Source organism: Lactuca serriola, chromosome 4 (assembly GCF_051521515.1).
Source record: "Lactuca serriola cultivar US96UC23 chromosome 4, Lser_US96UC23_V15, whole genome shotgun sequence".
NCBI lineage: Eukaryota > Viridiplantae > Streptophyta > Magnoliopsida > Asterales > Asteraceae > Lactuca > Lactuca serriola.
Genome location: NC_136411.1, coordinates 391,920,511 through 391,941,112, shown reverse-complemented (window position 1 = coordinate 391,941,112; position 20,602 = coordinate 391,920,511). Strand labels below are relative to the sequence as shown.

The 20,602-nt window shown below is 35.7% G+C and overlaps 1 protein-coding gene across 5 annotated transcripts; it reads right to left on the bottom strand.

The window, feature by feature from the left end:
* Positions 1-14,710: 14,710 nt before the first annotated feature.
* Positions 14,711-17,302, bottom strand: LOC145100813 (BEACH domain-containing protein C1-like). Of its 5 annotated transcripts, none has more exons than XR_013705260.1 (6): positions 16,643-17,302; positions 16,039-16,170; positions 15,824-15,958; positions 15,645-15,749; positions 15,365-15,481; positions 14,711-15,278 (listed from the first exon to the last, which is right to left on the bottom strand). XR_013705260.1 is itself a non-coding variant. In XM_079037942.1 (4 exons), the coding sequence occupies exons 1-4, from the start codon at positions 16,324-16,326 to the stop codon at positions 15,452-15,454; spliced, it is 558 nt and encodes a 185-aa protein (XP_078894068.1). In that variant the 5' UTR covers positions 16,327-16,329; the 3' UTR covers positions 15,285-15,451. The 5 variants fall into 5 exon arrangements, 1 of the variants encoding a protein (XP_078894068.1); XR_013705259.1 differs by lacking the exon at positions 16,643-17,302 and having other exon boundaries at positions 14,711-14,993; positions 15,096-15,278; positions 16,039-16,329; XR_013705258.1 differs by lacking the exon at positions 16,643-17,302 and having other exon boundaries at positions 16,039-16,329.
* Positions 17,303-20,602: the final 3,300 nt, after the last annotated feature.

The following is a 20,602-nucleotide window of genomic DNA, read 5'->3' as shown; positions in this document are numbered from 1 at the left end:
CAGTCTTTTCTGGCCGTGAAAATGGGGATGTCACAGTAAGCAAGCAAATAAACCTCGTACGTGAATCACTGATCTAGACTCTGCCTAACACATACAATAATTATGTCTGATTAACACTTAAATCATAACTCCAAATAAACCAAGTCATTTTCTGTCTCTAATCTCTTGGAATGGGAAAAAGACGATTCTACCCCTCTACGGTATCCATATTCCCTGTCATGACCAAACCCTAAGGTCAACTAAAGTCAACACTCGAGTCAACAATCCATATTGACCCGACTCGTCGAGTGCATCTCTGTGACTCATCGAGTTCCCTAGCTCCTTCAGAAATGTCGCGAAAGCCCAACTTAACTTGCCGAGTTGTCTCATCAACTCATGAGTTACTCCTGTCCAGACTCATCAGGGGAAAACCCTAGCCAACTCGTCGAGTCAACTCACCCACATGACGAGTCCCTTCAGTCTGTGTTCTCATTCAGACGTTTTAAGGTAGATTTAGAACCCCAAACTCTAGATCTAGCCTCCCCGGGCTGAGATACCACGTAAAGCTATAATCTTTACGTCCATGAATGACAGTTAGGGCTTGAAATGCCAAAACAAGCTCCATTTAGGGTCTTAAGAATAAAAGCTCCTCTATAGCTAGATAAAGCTAGGACCTTTGGACTCTAGGGACCTCACAAGGTCCATATCTGAAGTCTCAATATCTTGGTAAGCTCATCACACTCAAAGTCTCAAGGAAAGATGGAAAAAGGCCTAAAAATCCATAAAAACGAGATCTAATGACAATAATGAGTAGGGTGAAGACTTTTTACCTTCCACAGAAGCTATAGATGAAATAACACCAAATCCAACAATCTCTTCTCGTTCCTTGCCTTGATACTCTTATCTTCTCTTCAAAAGGTGCACTAAAATGCCTAAAGATTAGCACTATTTCTCTCTTAGCTCAATATAGATGATTAGGGTGTCACACAAGGGAGTAAGGAGGCTGGTGAGGCGGAAATGAGGGCTTAAGGTCCTTTAAATAGGACCCAACCCCGGAGATTTAGGGCTTCCACTCACAGTGCCAACTCGGCGAGTTGGTCCCTTCGACTCGTCGAGTTGGTCATAAACCCCACGTGGCTAATCCGCCTCTAGTCGGCGAGTTGGGGCATCCAACTCATCAGGTTGCTCAATCATCTCATAAATAAATATATAAATATTATACCTAGGAGCCGGGATGTTACACTCTTTGTATGGTTGCATCGAGATATTCCAGATGTGAGTAAGAGAGTTATTCTAGTCTAGATTGTATTTGGAGAGAATAAGGTCATGCTTTCTCTAAAACCAGATAGGTCATATTCAAGCTGATTGTTCCAAGTAATAAGGAGGGGTAATTTTAGAACGTGTAAATGTTGGTTTTTTTTCAAGTCGAGATTTAATACAATCATAAAATCAAGATAATTTGTAACGGAAGACTTTTATAATTTATATAAAATACTTGAACAAGGAGAAACCACCAAAGGATCACTTTACATGAAAATGCAAGATTAAATGAAACAACCATAAAGGATTTAAGGATTAGAACATTTGAAGCATTTAAATCGTCTTGGGAGGTTTGAACGTTGGTGAAGATGGAAAGAAGGCAATCAAGACTTCCTCTATAGAAATAATCCACCAACAAGATTCCAACACCACCGAATTCTAGTCCGACTCTTGTACAATACAAGAACTGAAGCTTGAAGCACCAAATCCTAATTTGGTCTTCAAGAGAGTTCTTTTGTTTTCCTTCCTTTTACTAAACCTTTTGAGAGAGGAAAAAAATACGTTTGTGTATATGTTTCAAATTTCATCCAAGAGTGAGTTAGAATGGTAAAACCCAAGCCTTTTATCATTCATCTCTTTCTAGAAATCATCCAAAAGAATTATGGGTCTTGAACCATTCAAGAGAATGCATCGGAAGGACTAAGAGGAAAGCAAACCTTACTGGACCTCCCTAGGAAGTATGTGAACGAAATTAAGAGGAGAGAGAGAGAGAGAGAGAGAGTGTGTGTGTGTGTGTGTGTATGTATATGTGTGTGTCTTAAACTCTTACTTTTTGATTTTATAAAAGTTAGACAAAACTGCAAATTTGGTCCTTATGGTTTGTGAAAACCTTTGGATGGGATCCAAAAAGATTTCAACTTGCATGAAAGGTCCAAAATCAAGAATTTTCCTTGAATTTAGTCCAAAAATTAGGAATTTCTGCTAAATTTGGTCCTTGCTCGATTTTAAAAGACAATTTTTGCCTTTTTCATTTTTTTCCTTTTTTTATTTATAGTTTATTACTTTAATATATAAGAAATAAAAAAACTCACCCACCCCTTTTTACACCCACCCATGGTACCCCCACCTTTCTCTCTCTCTCTCTCTCTCTCTCTCTCTCTCTCTTACACATACATACGTTAAACAACGCCCTAAAAAAATGCTTCCCCATTCTTGTTCATCACTTAAAAGATAAACACAAAGGAAATATTTAACACCATCAGACCAGTTTCTGTTCATACCAAACAATAAATCGGTAAAGTATCTATAAGAATATATGACAATGGCCCTTACATTAATAACCAGAAAAGTCCCACCTACAAATTTCTTTCTCTAATATACAAAAGAATGAAACAATCCAGAAAAATCTATACATTTGATTGTTAGAACCAGGTTCCATACGACGTGTTTCCACCATACATCCATGTATCTTTGGGGACATTCATTGATTCATCTAACCTCGTTGATTTTTCCATTCATATAAAAAAATCCATTCAACTCCATCCCCTTGGTCCTTTTGCCACTGTGAGCCACCCCAAAACTCATTGGGTTCACTTCGATTTATAGCATTCTTACTATATTTCGCTCATTTCTTCCCTAATTTCACATGATAAAAACTCTAATGTGTTTTTTGTTCGAATTCACTCACATATTTACTATAATTTTGGGTTGTTGGAATCTTATTGGTTACAGTTCAATCACTTTACTTCTTCATCTTCGCCACTGATGTTTGGTTTAAGAGGATTTTGGTATGGAGTAGAGAGATTAAAAGTCTTAAAGGGTTTTTCGGGTGAGAGGGACGAAGGAACGATTGGACCTTTTCAACTTTGTGCTTTGCTAAGCAAAGGGGATGTCGACGAACTTAGTCTGACTACCCTTCTCCTGACATGTCCGATGAATAACTTCGTCCTTTATTGAGCAAAGGGGATACCGACAAAAATGAGAAAAGAGACTATATGAGTAAAACGGGTGAACAGAAGAGAGAGTAAAAGATAGAGAGGGAAAGTCAAAGAGATAGAGGGGGAAAGAAGGTGAAGGGTACGGGTGTAGGGTGTGGGGTAGGTGATTTTTTTTTATAATTATTAGAATAGAAAATTAAATAAAGAAAATGTAAAAAAGAAACAATAAGGGCAAAGTAGTCCTTTCAAAAATTTTAGGACTAAAATCACACGAAATTCTTGATTTTGGACCTTCAATGCAAGTTCAAAAGTTTTTGGACCCTATCCAAAAAAATTTAAATACCACAGGAACCAATTTTATAGTTTTGTCTAAAAGTTACTCTAACCATTTATCAAGTTCTAGATCTGATATGGCATTTGGTAGTTGATGGATTTTCAAACTATCAAGAAGAACTCCTCAATGAAAGATTCCATGTTTCTCATTTTATAGATGATTCTAACCATATTTACAAACTGTTTTTGTTTATGAATAGTTGTTATTCATGTTTAACAATTCCTTTTTAAAATTATGGTCAACTAGTACAACATCAAGCTATGGTTCTTGAGTTATGTCGCACCCCGGGACCAGAATGGCAGAAACGTCCGGAGGTGGGTGACGTCATTGTGCAGTATCATAACAATTGTATATAATTGAAACATAGCAAACCCATACATCATACATTAACAATACAAGCTTACATTGTTTTACATCATGTTTATGTTTTCAAGTTTACACAAAAGAAACATCAGTAAACAAATTTCCAAAACACAGCAAATTAATCTTGAGTCCGCGATCCATAACCTTCTTATTGATTTCCTGAGAATACAAGTCGTTTGACAAGCATCAACTTAAAATATGTTGGTAAGTTCATAAGCATTTTAGTATAAAAACTTCGGTAGTAGTTTAGAAATCCAGAAAATCCAATATTTTCATATCAAAATAGTTGTGAGTCTTGTTTTTTCGAAATCGTAATAAACCATTTCTCCCATAAAATCCTATATTTTCTGAAGTATATAAAAATAGTAGCTTTCATAAAATCATAACAGTTGTGCGGAAAAGGTTTCGTTGAGGTATTCAAAACATAGTTGATTTTAAGCCGAAAGTGAATTCTGTAAAAACACATTTCTAATATATTCTAGTGAGTTGTTATAACCATGCTGATGTGACGGAGTGCCTATTATGACGTTCTTCAGGCGTCGGTTTTGTTCAATACATTTGTCACCCTAGACTGGCCGGTCTAGCTGTAGCGAACAGCGAATGTGCGGGGTGTCAACCCCGTATAGATCTATACACAAATACCCGCTCTCCCTCCAAGAGACTCTAGTTATAACTCTTACATGACTTAAAGCGTACAATATTGTATTAATATATGTACTGTGAAGATTTGTCTGACTAGAATACTAACCGATCTTTGAGCAAATCGTGGAATCATTATTTACTAAATAGATAACAATAACTGTAGTCGTAACTAGATATTTCGTTTCGTTCGTTTAGTTTGTTGGAAATCAATCCACTTTGAAATGTTCGTCATAATGACCCGATATTATCAAAGCCGGCAAGCAACCCCTTTTTTCGTTATAAAGGACTATGTGTGATTTAAATTATCGGAAAAAGCCTAGTTGTGATTTATATATGTATCTTTGACTTGTGTGAGTTTATGATAGTAGCTTTATAACATGCAAATTTTTCTGTCATAAAGGCTTCATCTGTGTATTTTCTTTGTGAAATTATTTATCAATGTTCATAAATAATCCCTAATAGTTTGCAAATAGTTACAAAGTTCACATTTTTGATAATCTAGAAATAGTGTCAACTAATCAAGGTCCCTTTTTTATAATTTTATCTTTGGACATGAAAGTATAGTTAAAGGGGTTAAGTTGGACACACTTAATAGTTGGGAGGCTCTTTTGTACCAAATGTATCCTTTGTGAGGTGATTTAATTACCTATTGTTCATCATGATATTGTGAAAAACTCACGTCCATAAGAATATCACTAAAATAATATTTTAATAATATTTGACAAACACATCCACACATACGTATACGTGCAATTATTCAAGTATTTAGGCAAGATTTGACTTGTACTCTCCCCCAAAAACACTAAAATATTGAAAAAAGGTGGGGTATGAAGCTCACCTTAGTTTGTTTGCTGGGTGATTTGAAGAGTGATAAGAAAGTTTCCAAATCCAAAACTTGGAAGATTCTTAAATCTCTATAGTATTCTAAGAATGAATCTTATGTGTAAATATAATGAAATCTTAGAATACTGTGAAGAATAATTATTTAAAAGAATAAAATACTCACCCAAGAAATCTGGGAATTTCCATTGAAGAGATGAACTTGGAGCTTGAAGGAGTTGAGAGTATTCTTGAGAGTTTTCTGGAAGTGAAGAGTGAGGAATGGAATAAGGGAGGAAAGGAGTTCAAGTATCTAAAGGGGAGGATAAGGGAGCGACTTGACATTTGCATGGAGGGCTGGTGGGTAAAGCTTGTTATCCATGGGCAATGTGTGTTTAACTGAGATTTGTATGGGGAATAAAGGATTTACATCACATCAAAAAGTCAAACCCCCTTTAGTTGCCTTAGAAAGTCCTTAAAAATCTTGGGTTCTATTTTATATAAATATGTTTAAATAATTAATTTTGTCATAAAATAGTGGTTTAAGGGGTCTAAAATATGAAAAATATGAGTTTGGAGGCATTCCCGACGTCAATATGCATTAAAATGATAAAAAGGTCCGAAAATGACAAAAATCTGGAGTCAAAATGCGAGGTCCGGAGTCAGAATGCAAATTTCCGGAGTAGGGAGCAGATTTCCAAAGCAAACAGTAACTTCCAGAAGGCTCTTCTCGGTTTCCGGAATCACGAGGTGGATCAGTGGTCCGGTCCGAGGTGTGAAGCTGGTTGTCCCTTCCGAAGTGATGCGAGGCGAGATCTTCCGGAGCCACTTCTTCCAGTCATGCAAAATCGTTCGAAGCCAATGAGATGTCCGAATGAGAGGCTCATTCTGAAGCAGGGTTGTCCGGGGCCAATTCCGAGGGGTCTGAAGCTAAGGGAGGGTTCCGAGATTGTGCTTCCTCTTGGCTCCTTAGAAGGTATTCCACACAAGAGGTTCAGGACCAAGTGGGTTCCGGACGAGAGGTTGAGGACCAAAAGGGTTCCGGACGAGAGGTTCAGGACCAAGAGGATTCCGGACGAAAGGTTCAGGACCAAGAGGGTTACGGACCAAGAGGGTCCTTTTGGGTTTTCTCCTTCATTTTTGGGTTGTTTTCGAATAAGGAAGGTACATAGAGAGATTTGGGAGAGATTTCGCATGCTTGGAGAGATTTGGGAGAGATTTTACAAACTTGGAGAGATTTGGGAGAGATTTTACATACTTGGAGATATTTGGGAGAGATTTCACATAATTGGAGAGATTTGGGAGAGATAAAAATATAGCAAGAGAGATTGAGAGAAACTTTGTTGGGAGCCCTTACTAATGTTTTTCTTTGTAGAGTAAGGACTTTAGACTTAGTTACCTCTCATTTTGAGTGCTTTACACCCCTAAAGGGTACTTAATAGTACTTTCTAGAGCTGTTACTTCCCCAAATCAAATTAGGGTGTTAAATTTTGAACATTTGGGACTTTCAAGTGTTACTTTGCACTAAGATTTATAGTTATACATTAGTAAACATACAGAAATCCCTAACACATAACACTCGTTGAGTTGCCTAGTTGACTTGTTGACCTTGACTCGGCTTTGACTTGACCAGAAGCTTGCCGGTTGTCACAAGTTACTTCAAGTTCCAAGTGCCTCCCTTTTTCTTTGTCATTAGTAGCTTACTTTCTGATAACGCGGCTTTCAATGGAATAAAAGAACTTATTCTTGGTGGGTTTGTATAAAATAATCTAGACAACATTTTAGAATATTATACAAATATGTATATAGTAGATCTTGAAATCAAAAGCCTTAGTCTAACATATGCTTCAAACCCATAAAACATTAAACAAGATAAAGATGGAGCCTATCCATGCTAAATATTATAAATTGTTTTATGTACTCATTGGTTAGTGTTTGTATTCAAAATACAAGTAATAGTGATTATGGTATAAATCCAAAGATATTGATAAATGAAGATATTTCTATCGATTAGAAAGTAAACCATAACAAGTAAGGTTTAAGTGATTTTTTTATCATCACTGAGGCTTTAGATGGTATTACTGTATTATATCTTAACTTTTTATTTGAAAACATCAACAAAGGTTTCATTATTATCTTTTAACATGTAAAATATAATTAGAACGACCATGTTGGGTCTACAAATATGGTTTATACTTTGTTTTTCTAGGCAATTGGGTTTTTAGTCCATGTGGTGTGTGCGGTTAAATGTATTCATAGCCCGATGGGTGTTTATGGCCGTGAACTAGTTCACGGCCATGAACCTGTTCATGGTCCATGTGCCTTATATAAATAGATGTAAGGGTAAGGAGTGCATGTGAGAGTCTGTATGGCTAGAAGAGAGAGAGAGAGAGAGAGAGAGAGAGAGAGAGAGAGAGAGAAAAAAAAGAGAGAGAGAGAGAGTGGTGCTAAATGTGTGTGAATCTTGTAAGGAACTTCATTTTAATCATCAAATCATTCAAGATTCATCTTATTCTTCTTCTCCTTCTTCTTATTTTGATCTTGCATCATCCAGTTGATTGAGATTTCGCACCATCAATTGGATCTAATTGATACGTCAAGCAAATTTGAGACTTACAGTTGGTATCAGATCTTGGATTGTACCAATCAAATTGGCAATATCTGGAGCATTTTTGCTCTTTTTCTTGAAGGAATTTTCATTTTTTGATAGTTCTTGGAAAAAGTAGTAGGGGTTTGTTCTTTAAGTTTTTGATAAAAACGAGTTTTTGATCGAGTTTTGGAGCAAAAAGAGGTGAAAAACGCTTTTTTTCACATCATCTGTGAGAGTTCTCGGCCATACGAAGAAGGGTTCTCGGCCATACGAAGAAGGGTTCACGGTCCTCTGAAGAATATTTCATGGCCAGCCTCGTAGGTTCATGGTCAGGGGTTTATGGTCCGGAGTATCGTCTGCGACCCTCGCTTGTTTGCGGTCAGCAAGAGTTCTCGGTCAGCTCAACATCCTCGCATTCACAGCTTTCTTACTAAAAAAATAATTTTTGGGGGTTTCCAGGAATCGAACCCGGATCCCCTAACTCTTCAACCCTACGCATTTCCAGTTGATCAAGCTTATCACACGGTTCATTACTTCCAGACTTAATTCAAAAGGACTCGATTTCGGTTATTGACACTTTTTTGCCCAAAAATCAATTTTTAAAAATTTTAAAATTTCATTTTCAACCAAAAATTTTAGTTTCTAATTTTTTACTTTTATTTTTGAATTTTGACCTTAAAATTTGACTTTGACTTTAAGTTTGACTTTTAAGCTTGACTTTTGAGTTTTTAATAAAAGGGCATTTTTGATAAACAATGAGTTCTTCAAGCATCCCGATTAATGAAGTTTCATGTACTTCATCTTGTGAAGCTACAATTAAATTGCTTCATGAACAAATTGATTTGCTAAAAAGGGAAAATGAGGACCTTAAATATGAAAGATATACACTTAGGAAAGGTCAAAAACCCTTAAAAGAACAACTAGACTCCAATCAAGGACTTTCGAAAACTTTAAGAGGAATATAGCAACAAATGTGAAAACTATAACTATGTTAATAGACAACTTGCTGATTTGACTGTCGAGCTTGACTCTATAAAAAATTAAGTTTAAAAATGCAGATTTAATTTTAGAAAACATGATGGGTCAAGTGAGGTAGTTGCATCCATGATTGAAAAACAATTAAAATTTAAAGATAATCAAAACAAGGGCCTAGGGTAACACAATGTTCCACCTCCCTTTAATGACAACTATAACCCACCCCTTGAAACCAATGAGGTAGAGACACCTGCTCAGTATGGCCAAACCCCTGCACCGGCTTCAGTTAAGACTAAACAATCAAGGCTAACTGAGGGTGTTGTGATTAAAGATACTAATGATTCTACTTCTTGTGCAGGTAAAGTAGTGGAAGATGAGAACAATGAGAACACTATTGAACTAACCAATGTATCCTTGAACTCTGAATCTGTTGCTTCTAACTAAGTTACTTCTGATCAACCTGCTATTGGTAAATACATGCCACCAAAACAAGCGAATCAGAGTGCCTATTGTATGTGTACATGTGGGAAAAACTAGAAACGAGGCAAGGGTGCGCCACCAGGGGCAGAAAGAAACAATTCCTACGTGAAGAAAAGACATGTTTTCACTGTGGAACACCTGGACACATTGCCAAAAATTGTCCAAATCACGCATACATTCCCTACTACGCACAAGGCGGGAAGAACGCTCCAAGAGGAAGAGTTTCCAGAAGTAACCCCTTGAGGTCACAATAGCGCAATGGTGACTGGAACGTGAAAAAGGCCAGGAATCCAACTCCCAAAGTCAAGAAGGGAATGCCGGCCAAGAAGCCAAGCTCATGAGATGCTCCAATGAAACCAAGACCAGTTAGGTCTAGCCATCTCAGCGACCGACTTCAAGTTCAAAATCAAGTGTCGAGGCATCCATCCGCTCGAACAAGAAATGGGTTAAACCCAACTACAGATGGGTACCAATGGTTCAATCTCCTAAATCTTCTAATGATTCTAGTATTTCTACATCTTCTGTTTGTGATAAGCAGGATATGTCATGGGAGAGAGTACCTTGCAAAGATGACAAAGGTCGACCCACTTTCAAAATGGACTGGGTTCTAAAGATCAACTGATTCTGCTCTATGCTGGAACAACTATAGAGGCATATCATCATACTTCGGTTTGTTGATAGTGGTTGTTCCTAGCACATTCTAGGGGACATCTCTCAATCGTATAACACTCAGAACTTTAAGTGAGAGTATGTGTCCTTTGTGGGAAAGGAAAAAGGGAAGAAAGGAAAGGATCACACATGGGGTTTTTGCTCAATGACGTGAAGAATTTTCGGTTGTGTTCTGAGATTATGCGTGCTGTTCTCAAACCTTCTGGATGCAAATTCAATCTGTGACTTACGGTTTAAGTTTTCTTCTCGATACTCCTGAGTTTTTCATACATTGATTTGTTTCAAAGGCAATTTGTTTTTTTTTTATTTCCTTATATTTCTTTCTTTAGTAGGAATTATTAGGAAGTGATATGAAGTCTAGTGCTAAAGGAAAATTTATGATGCGTGTAATGCACTAAAGCCGAGTTGTCTGGACTCTGTGTTTAATGTGATGGTAGGCACAAATGATTCAAAAGGACTAGACATTGATTGACCATGAAAGGACTACATAATATGGACTTAGATAGTTTAATTTGGACTGACAATACGACGCTCAGGTAGATTGAGTAGTGAGATAAACATGGGAACCTGCACGATACACTAAAAGTTAATTATCTAGAACCGTGGCTCAACATTTCCTTGATGTATGGACTCATGTCCTTAATTCTGGTATTGATAGGGCGATTGTGGGTTCTGATAAAGTAGGTTTGTAGGAAATTATTTTCTTACTTTTCATCTGTCAGTCATATGTTGCCTCCTCTGCGTGATTGGAACATATCAGACCTGGAATGCAACATATGCAACTCTATCTCTATGCATCTCCTTATCTATGAAATTCTTCTTACCTGTTAGCTATATGTTGTCCCCTCTGCGTGATCAGAAGATCCAACCTGGGACACAACATATGCACGCTACTACCTCTCTAACCCTCTATCTATAACAGTTATATGTTGTTCCCTCTGTGTAATTGGAAGACATCCGACCTGAGATACAACATATGCACTTCTATAACTTACTTCTTTCTTAATGATTGAATACTCACCTAAAGTTAGGAGTTCTTGGAAGTTCTTGATTACCGGGGTATACCGGGAAGTGGGAAACACGTTCTAGTGCATCTAAAATTGAACAATTTAAAAGGTTGTATGTAGATCATGCTATTTAATTTAAATGGACAACAATATCCGTGGTCGTTGTCAGCTAAATGGTCTATTTAGGAATATATGTGCATTGTCCTGTCACTTATAATCTGTCTAATTTGTCAAATATCCTTCGTGTTTAAGTGGACCACAATACCGGTGATTGACCAGATCCAGACATGCAGGCGTGTGCTGATACACGATATTGGATTGCCTGACAACTTTGATCCCAAATATTTTTGTTTTTGTTAAATTTGTTCATAGTTTTCCTCTATGCATAAATTTAAGGGGGGGGGGGGGGGGGGATTAAAAATTAAAAAAAAATGAAACAGTAATCAAAAAATCAAAAATCCATAAATCCATAAATAGTGTTATTTTCGTTTTATTTCTTTTTTAGAAATTTCAAAAAAAACCAAAAATATTTTTATTCTGTTTTATTTTTTTTCTTTCAGAAAATATGAAAAATCCAAAAATATTGTGTGCTAAGTTTTCTTTTAGTTCTGTTTTTATCTCAATTTTTTTTGTCTTGAAAAGTGAATTCAGATATAGATGAGACTCATGGAGACTGTATCGAGAATTTCTATATCATGGCTTCATCCGTGATCATTGAAGAATTCTCATTCAAAAGAAAAAGAAATGAAGATTATTCTTTCAACATACAATTTTTCAACCCCAGAAGCAAAATGAAGTTGTACTTGAAGATTATGTGACATATTGCATTGAAGCCTCCTCAATCAACTGGCTGATATCTATGAACCTACTAAAGTGATCCATAAGATTAGCTCTCTCTGTTGTTCTCTCTGAAGATTCTCAAGTTGAAAGCGCCATTTTTCAAGAATCTTTACAAGAAGCTTCCACATCCAACATGTGTTCAAAGTCAAATTTTGAAGAAATGCCTAACTGCTCAAAATGAAGTCATTTATTGAATATTCATCAAGTTCATCTTGAAGCTGTGAAGAAATCGAAGATTAACGCTGAAGCCAAGCTCCAAATGAAGATTGACAAGAATAGACAGCTACATTTTTAGGGGGAGTTTGTTGGGTCAAATAAAAGAAAGCTATAAACCAAGGGGGAGATTGTTGAGTCTAAAAATATGGTTGATAATTTGATTTTCTAGGCAATTGGGTTTTCGGTCCATGTGGTGTGTGCGGTTAAATGTATTCATGGCCCGATGGTTGTTTACGGCCCATGTGCCTTATATAAATAGATGTAAGGGTAAGGAGTGCATGTGAGAGTCTGTACGGCTAGAAGAGAAAGAGAGAGAGAGAGAGAGAGAGTGGTGCTAAGTGTGTGAATCTTGTAAAGAACTTCATTCTAATCATCAAATCATTCAAGATTCATCTTATTCTTCTTCTCATTCTTCTTATTTTGATCTTACATCATCCAATTGATTGGGATTCCGCACCATCAATTGGATCTGATTGATACGTCAAACAAATTTAGGACTTACTGACCATAGTTGTTTAATAAAGTTGATTAGGTATCTAATACTAAATTTAGACATTCATTAGAAAGGAAGTCATGCATTATTTGAATTTAAAATGCTTTTTTTGAAGTTGAAATTTGTGTATTTCATTTATATAATAAAGATAACCATATCATAGATAAGTTTGATTCAAATCCAGTTTGATTCAAAAGTGTTATAGAAACTTATTTATTTAGAAAACGTTGATATTTACTTTATAATTCTATTAAGAGATCTAGTTCTAAAAATCAGAATTTAATCATTACTGAATATCAGTTTAATCATTATAAAAATGATTTAAGTAAATAATCATATATCTAATCAATTAACAGTCACGCCCGCAAACCGAGAGAGCGAAAACGTTCGGGGCGGAGGACGTCATGTATAGTATATCAACTATTAAATAATAGTAATCAAAGTAACAACAACCATTGTATTAATAATATAGTGTTTACATGGTATTCAAAACACATATGATTGACTCCAAAAGAAATTAACAAAACAAAGACATGAAGCTACTACGCTCCATCTTCTCAAGATCCGTGCGTATACCTATCTACTAATTTTCCTGAGAATACAAGTGGTTTGAAAAAATGTCAACATTAAAGTTGGTGAGTTCAAAAGTATTTGTTTGAAAATGTATGTTCTGTGTTATTGAAAACGTTAATGTGTTCTTCCAGAAAATCCAATATTTTCTTAGTAACTAAGTTGTAGTCTTAGTATTTAAAGACCAGAAAGTATATGTTTCTTATGTTTATAATCCATGATTCGAGGTTCTTATTATGGTAATTGGTATGATCCGTACTGTTACCTCCTATGATTTCTTAGTGTATACAAATTATATATAATTAAGATCAAACGGACAGTCCATTGGGTGATTCTACCTAAGCCCACAACTAAACAAGTAACAGGAAGTAAGGCGGAAATCACACATCCCACTCCTATGATTGCTTAGTGTATACAAATTATATATAATTAAGATCGAACGGACAGTCCATTGGGTGATTCTACCCTAAGCCCACAACTAAACAAGGAACAGGAAGTAAGGCGGAAATCACACATCCCACTGCCTATCGGATCTTTATTGTATAGAATCCTAACGTATACACTAAGTAATCATAGACTTTAGAAATAAGGATCCTCGATATATGATTTTTTGAACTTCTATTCATACTGTATTAGTAAGTAGTATAATGTAATATTGTTTTATTATGTAAATAAAACCATTGAAAGTACATTTTCGCTGAAATCTGAATGTAAAGCTAATATTCAAATAATTTTTTTTGAAAATATATTATTTGTAAATATGTCGTTGTTTTCTCCTTGTGATTTCTTATAACCATATTGACCTAGTCGGCCTAATCGTGACGTTCTTCATGCGTCGGAATGTTAACGACATTTGTCACCCCATGTGACATCCCCAAAATCACGGCCAGAAAAGACCGGTTTCATTTATACTTTTAAAATAATTTCAGAGTAAATTCATTGATTTAAAAGAGTTGCGGAATTTGCTCCCAAAAAAATATGATAAATAAAAGTTATCAAAGCATTCCTTAAAGAAATGTATTTTCATATATAACAAAACTCGGGACGTCATGTTCCGATACAGACCAAAAGCATAAACGGCACATCACTACTAGAAAAACAACCTTTTACGACGCGCAATGTGTGTCGTAAAACGCTCGGACGACGCGCAAATGTGTGTCAAGGAAGGCCCTATCATAACGAGAGACGACACGCTTTTGCGCGTCGTCTATAGACGACGCGCATTTACGATGCGCAATGCGTATCAAGGAAGCCTTGTCATAAACGAAGACGACAAGCATTTGCGTGTCTTAACCTTACGACACACGTTTAGGACACGCATTGCGTATCATTAAAGCCCCTGTCATAAATGAAGATGACACGCATTTGCATGTCATACAATTCAACAACCATTTACAATATATATTTACGACACGTCTTTACGATACTCATTTACGCATAATACAAAAATATGGAAACAAATATATACCAAAACAATCAATTTCATCCATAACATAATGTAAAAAAATTGTAATACATTGGTATTAAGGGAATCCGATTATACATTGTTATTAAGAGGTTTTCCCTAATTATATAACCTAATAATACATTGCTATTAAAGAACACCTTAAATCAAAATTGTAATTAGAATTGACATTTCCAACAAAAAAAAAGAACTATTATTCCTTTCTACATAAATCTGTTCCTTAAGAAAACTTAAGCATACTGAGAATCTTATAACCAGAGGCAAAACAATTTAGTGCAACCTTTCTAAGTTCACCATCCCGTTTTGCTGTTAGATTTGCAATAATTTGCATGTTTTTTTTATCTGTCCACTTATCTGCACCATAATCATGGAAAGCATGAGCAGCCTTCAGCTATAAGCCTATAAGGTGTGAGTGTGACATATTAATTGAAAAGACTATCATATGTGGTTATATACCTCAGTATAATGATTACCAAGAAAAAATCCAACAAGATTAGTACACTCAATTTTTGTCTTGTTGTTTCTAGAATGCAGACCTTCCAAAATATATGGGAAAGTTTTAGCAGCTGAATAGCTATGTATGATCTTCTTCATTAGCTCCATCATTTGTTCACGCAATTTCTCAATGGTATGACCATTCTGCACAAGAAATTAATAATAAAGTCGATATATAACTAACATATATAATTAATTAGCAAATGAGTCAAATGACAATTAAAGCTTACCTGAAATTTTCCTTGCCATACCTTTTATGGTCGGACCATAGATGCGGAAATCTCAAGAATAACTCTTTCGTCATCCTCACGGAAATCTCAAGACATTGAAGCATTCTTCCCAGACGTCTGTATAGTAGGAACAAGCATGCATATATATATCATTTAAAATGAAATGAAAAATAAAGTGCATAATCTTTTATAGGTACAACTTCCAAGCTTACTACACTTGTATCAGTTGCAAGAAAAAATAAATTCAAGTGGTGATAGTTAATATTTAATATAACATCACCTCGTAAGTGGAAATAAGAATTTCCAAGATCCATTCAGGCCATTCATCCATCTTAGTGAGCATGTTTCTATTTTCAGCATGACTGCAAGCCAAAATCAGAAGATACTGAAATCAAAAGGAGAAGTAAATATACAAAATAGAATTTCCAGGGACAAGGGTATAAATGGAAACAACAGTACCTGTAATGCGCGACACTGAAAAGTCTTTGGTACATGTGGAAGTGAACTCAAAAGAACCAAAAGAAGTTGTGAGTGCTCAAAGCGATGTTGTAAGTCATAAAAGTTTAGTCCCTCATCTGTTGTGGATGCATTTAACTAGTACAAAAAGTTATTCTTTTTTTAGTTTGTTGAAAGGGGGAAAATTCACATATACAATATTGAATATGAAGTCATACTGAGGCGCCCAATAAAGCCAGGTAGGCATTGTTAGTCATAAGCCTGTTAGGCGCAGCCTGAAAAGCCCTTTGCAAAGCATAACGTAGAAGTGAAACTTTATCTTCAAACATGCTACCCCCTCCCTCAAGCAACTGATGCATGCCACGTGTCATGTCGTTAGAAGCTTGAGATCCGGACTTTAGATGCCCATAAATAACTAGAGCACCAAATAGTCCAATTATTGACATTGGTATGAGTCTGAGGTTCATTAGATGACAATTAATCATTATTGCTATTTTCCAAACCATCTCATTAAGTCACTAATTCAATATATATATATATATATATATATATATATATATATATATATATAAAGATCACCATCTATATATATACAATGGCTTCCTCATAGCTCCCATTTTCAAAAAAAAAGCTCATTGACAATCACAAGAATACCCCCATACAAATGATCCATGGCTTCCTTATAGCTCCTATTTTCAAACAGATAATGTGCATATCTATAATAGAGAACAACACTAGAGAACAACAACATATCAACATTAGAGAACAACATTAGATAATGTGATATTCTCAGCAATTTTCCCGTTATTAAAATAGGCATACCTCCACAATAATACAGAGGGGGGCTGCCTCATTGATGTTCGTGGACTACTTTCTAATGATGATGGAGCAATTTTATCTTCAAACGACCCTTCATCAACACTAAGATTCCTTCTAAGCATATTACTTTCACCATCATCTTCTTCCCTCATGGAAACAAGTATCATCCGAAGCATACACAAGTCCACCACCATGTCCAGACTCATCCAACAATTGATAAAGAGCCACCATGCCTCCCATCCCTGTACCATAACCTCCTCCAATACCCAGACCACCACCAAGTCCAGACTCATCTAACAACAAAGCTTGTAGCATGGAAACACACTTATTTATTAATGGGAGTTCAATCCAGTTACCATTTGAATCTTTTTCCAAAGAAGAATTCCAGGCGTCCCACCCACATTCACCACCACCAAAGTCGAAAGCTTTTGAAGGAAGAGCGACTGCATACCATAATCTACTTCTGTATTTCCAACCTTCTGCTAAGTCTACATCACAAATTTCATATGACACAAAGGCGCAAGAAACTGAGTGATAGGGTTCAGCTGCTACGACAGCTGTAAGCTGTTCCATCACTGTTGCTGAAATTTGCCCCTTGGTGTCGGCCATAGATGTAAGCACCTTTTCAGAATAACAACACTGATTTAGAAGTAAGGGTTTGTTTGGTATAATGGAATGGAATCACAAAAGAAAGGAATATTACACTCCATTATCATGTTTGGTTGGCTATAAAGAATTGAATAAGTCATGTTGTTTGTTATATGTAATTAAAAAACTACATGGAAGTAAAATGATAAATAAAGGAAAATGTTAGATTTTTTTATACCACTGAATAAATCGCATATAAACATATTTCATGTCGTTTGAAATATATATTATATGCATCGAATGGTCACTTTATTTATTATCACTTTAAAAAATTATTTACAAAAATAAAAAACTAAATTAAATACCATGAAATCTTAAAATAGAATGATAATAAAAATATATATTTAACAAAAATAACTAAATTGAAGTTTTGAAAAAAAATTTAAAAATATAATTGTTATTGAAGATCATATAAATAAAAGTAATTATTAATTAATTTAATATATCACTCCATTCCGTCAAGGAATGGAAAACTAAATAAATAAATAAAAAACACCCTTCCCCTAAGGAATAAAAATCAACACATGAGAAGGAATGTTCCATTCCATTCCTTTGTGGCAAACAAACATGTATTTTCCATTTCATTCCCTCTTTGATTACTGCATACCAAACACTTCCTACGGGGTAACATGTTAACGTAAAAGGAATGACACATCAGCATGGTAAGCATGGAAGTAAGTAAGTGCAAACGTACATCAAGGGGAAGAGTTCTAGAGTCATTAGAAGAAGCCCATGCTTCAAGTGGTTCTGGGATTGTGGGTAGATTTGTGTTGTTACCAACATGAACCACAGATGGAAGAGAAGAACCAGAACCCCCTTGAATGAAGGAGAAACTAAAAAGCTTGCTGTTGCAACCAAAGCCACAGAAAGCTGAGCAACATTCTCTGCTTCAACTTTAGAAACCTCTAGTGGTAATCCATAAGCAGCAACACCAACAGTTGCTGCAACAATCACTTGAGTCTGCAGCAAAAACAAAAGGGTAGGAAATGAGGGAGGAAGTAAAATATAAATATTAAAGTCAATTACAAACTTAGTCCCTATGTTTTACAAAATCACAAGTTCAGTCCAAATTCTGAAGTCATTTTATATGGGTTAAGGACCATATCCGCAATGAAATGCAAACTTAAGGACGAGATTTGGACGCTATCAAAATTTGGACAGAACTTGCGATTTTGGGTAAAGCATAATGACCAAATCCGTAATTTACTCTAAATGTTAAGATGTAGAAGTCGTACCTGTGTCTGCAGCTCCCTAGCAACAAAGTCCAGCAATCCACATAAGTGCCTTCTTTGAAGATGGGCAATGATTCCTCACGTCTGTCAAATTAACCAATATTAGAGAAGTTAATTACATGAAGCAACATTACATAGTCAGTCATAATATGTAAAAGTGTATGTGTATTTTATTGTTTAATTATGTGTGTCTTTGTAGTGAATAAAACGGTATACCTTTTACGTTGTTCTCCTGTGCTAGATCTGCCTAACATAGAAAGCCACTATGCACTATGAATTGTAGCTTCAATATCCTTTCAAAGGGAAGTATCACCAAACAATATAAATGAACTGACAGTGCTTGAAAGTTCAGAATACACATGCTTGAATCAACTTTGAGAATAAAGGGAAACAAGGAGGGAGCATAGTTTAATAAAAACAATTGACTAAAAACCAAATACCAAAAATACTCCTTAAGAAGACAAAATTGAGAATACATATGGACCAAAAACCATATCATCACCAACATCTTGTAATAATTGTTAATGGGAAAAGATGTAAATTTGGGAAAGGATAAAAGAAAAATTATGTAAATTCAGAAAGGTATCAAAGAAAGATTATAAAAGAAAACTTATGGAGCACAATCAATATCACTGATATCTACCCCCATATGTTAAAGCCCATAAATCTTTTGCAGGGCTACAGGCCGTATCCTTGTAGCTACAAGTACTTGCCCAAGCACCTCAGCAGGTCGTCTGAGCATTCCTGAAACAAAAACAAGTATCTTTTCAGTCGCCAAAATTACCTATTTGCCCTTAGTAGTCGTTACAATATCCTAGAAGATGTTGCTGAATGTATATGAGGTACTTGAACATTAAATTTGTTTCCATCAACTCAATTAATTCACTATGAGATTAATCAGTTAGTCCAATATGAGATTCCTAATCCTGAAAGTTGATTTTTCTTATAACAGCTTAACAAATGATCACTCTATGAGTTTAATTATTTAGTTCGACATCAGATTCATAACCTGAACATTGCTTTCGTATGGATTAACACGAAAATATGAATTAATTGAAAGCAAATTAAACAAAACCTGCAGTCAATACCTGAGAAGGAAGGGCGAATGATTTACCTGAGAAGGAAGGACGAATGGATTTCCAGCACGGTGATAATCTTTCATATGTATTAAGCCAAGCTGCTTCAGTTGGTACATCATGAGAGTTCTCGAAAGGTAACAAAAGGCGATGAGTTCATCAGATGGATTGTCGAAAAGGGTAAATGTTGATTCAAACCCTAGAATCGCTCCAATAGGGTCAGCGATAAGAGGGGGAAATGATTTTCAATGTAAGATAGAGGAGGTTGCTTCAAGCCCTAGAAATCACACCACGTCGATAATTACGAAGAAGCTAAGGGGGGTGTTTGAGAGTGATGTATGTTCTTATTCTGGATGTATAGTTGAGAGGCATCGTGCTTGAAGGTGGTTGCAATCAACATTTATTTTTGGTAGACGATATGTGAAGCGAGGAGTTCAATCGATGTTTTTAGAGTGAAATCAGAGATTGGAGAGCAGAAGAGGAGAGAATCACAGAAGCCATAGTCGGTAAAATCAATGAGTCTTTCAGTAGATCGTGATGAAGAAGAAGATCAACCGAAGGAGTGATGAAAGAAACAACACCAAGGTAGAAGGATGACTAGAAAAAGGCATGCGAGCATCTACAAAATCTAGGAATTGAAATTAGGGCTATAAATCATACAAATCAAGATATGGAGTGAGGTTTAGAGAATGAAAAATACACCTGTTGCAAGAAACACATGCAGATAAATAGAAGATTATGCGATGTCTTGGTATGCAAATCCGGCAGCGTGCTTATCAAAAGCTTTGAGAAGCATCTGAGTCGGTGTTCTTATCAAAAGCATTGAGAAGCATCATAAGTCGTAACAACGATAGGTGCATTCTTCATGTTTATTCTCTTTTCGTCTCTGTCTTAGAGGGAGACTAGGGCTTGAAATTTGTTAATCTTCAGAGTGACACTAGAGCAGAGATCCGATGATTGCGAAGATGAAAGATAGAAAGAAGGTAGAAAAAAAAAACAAGGTGGGT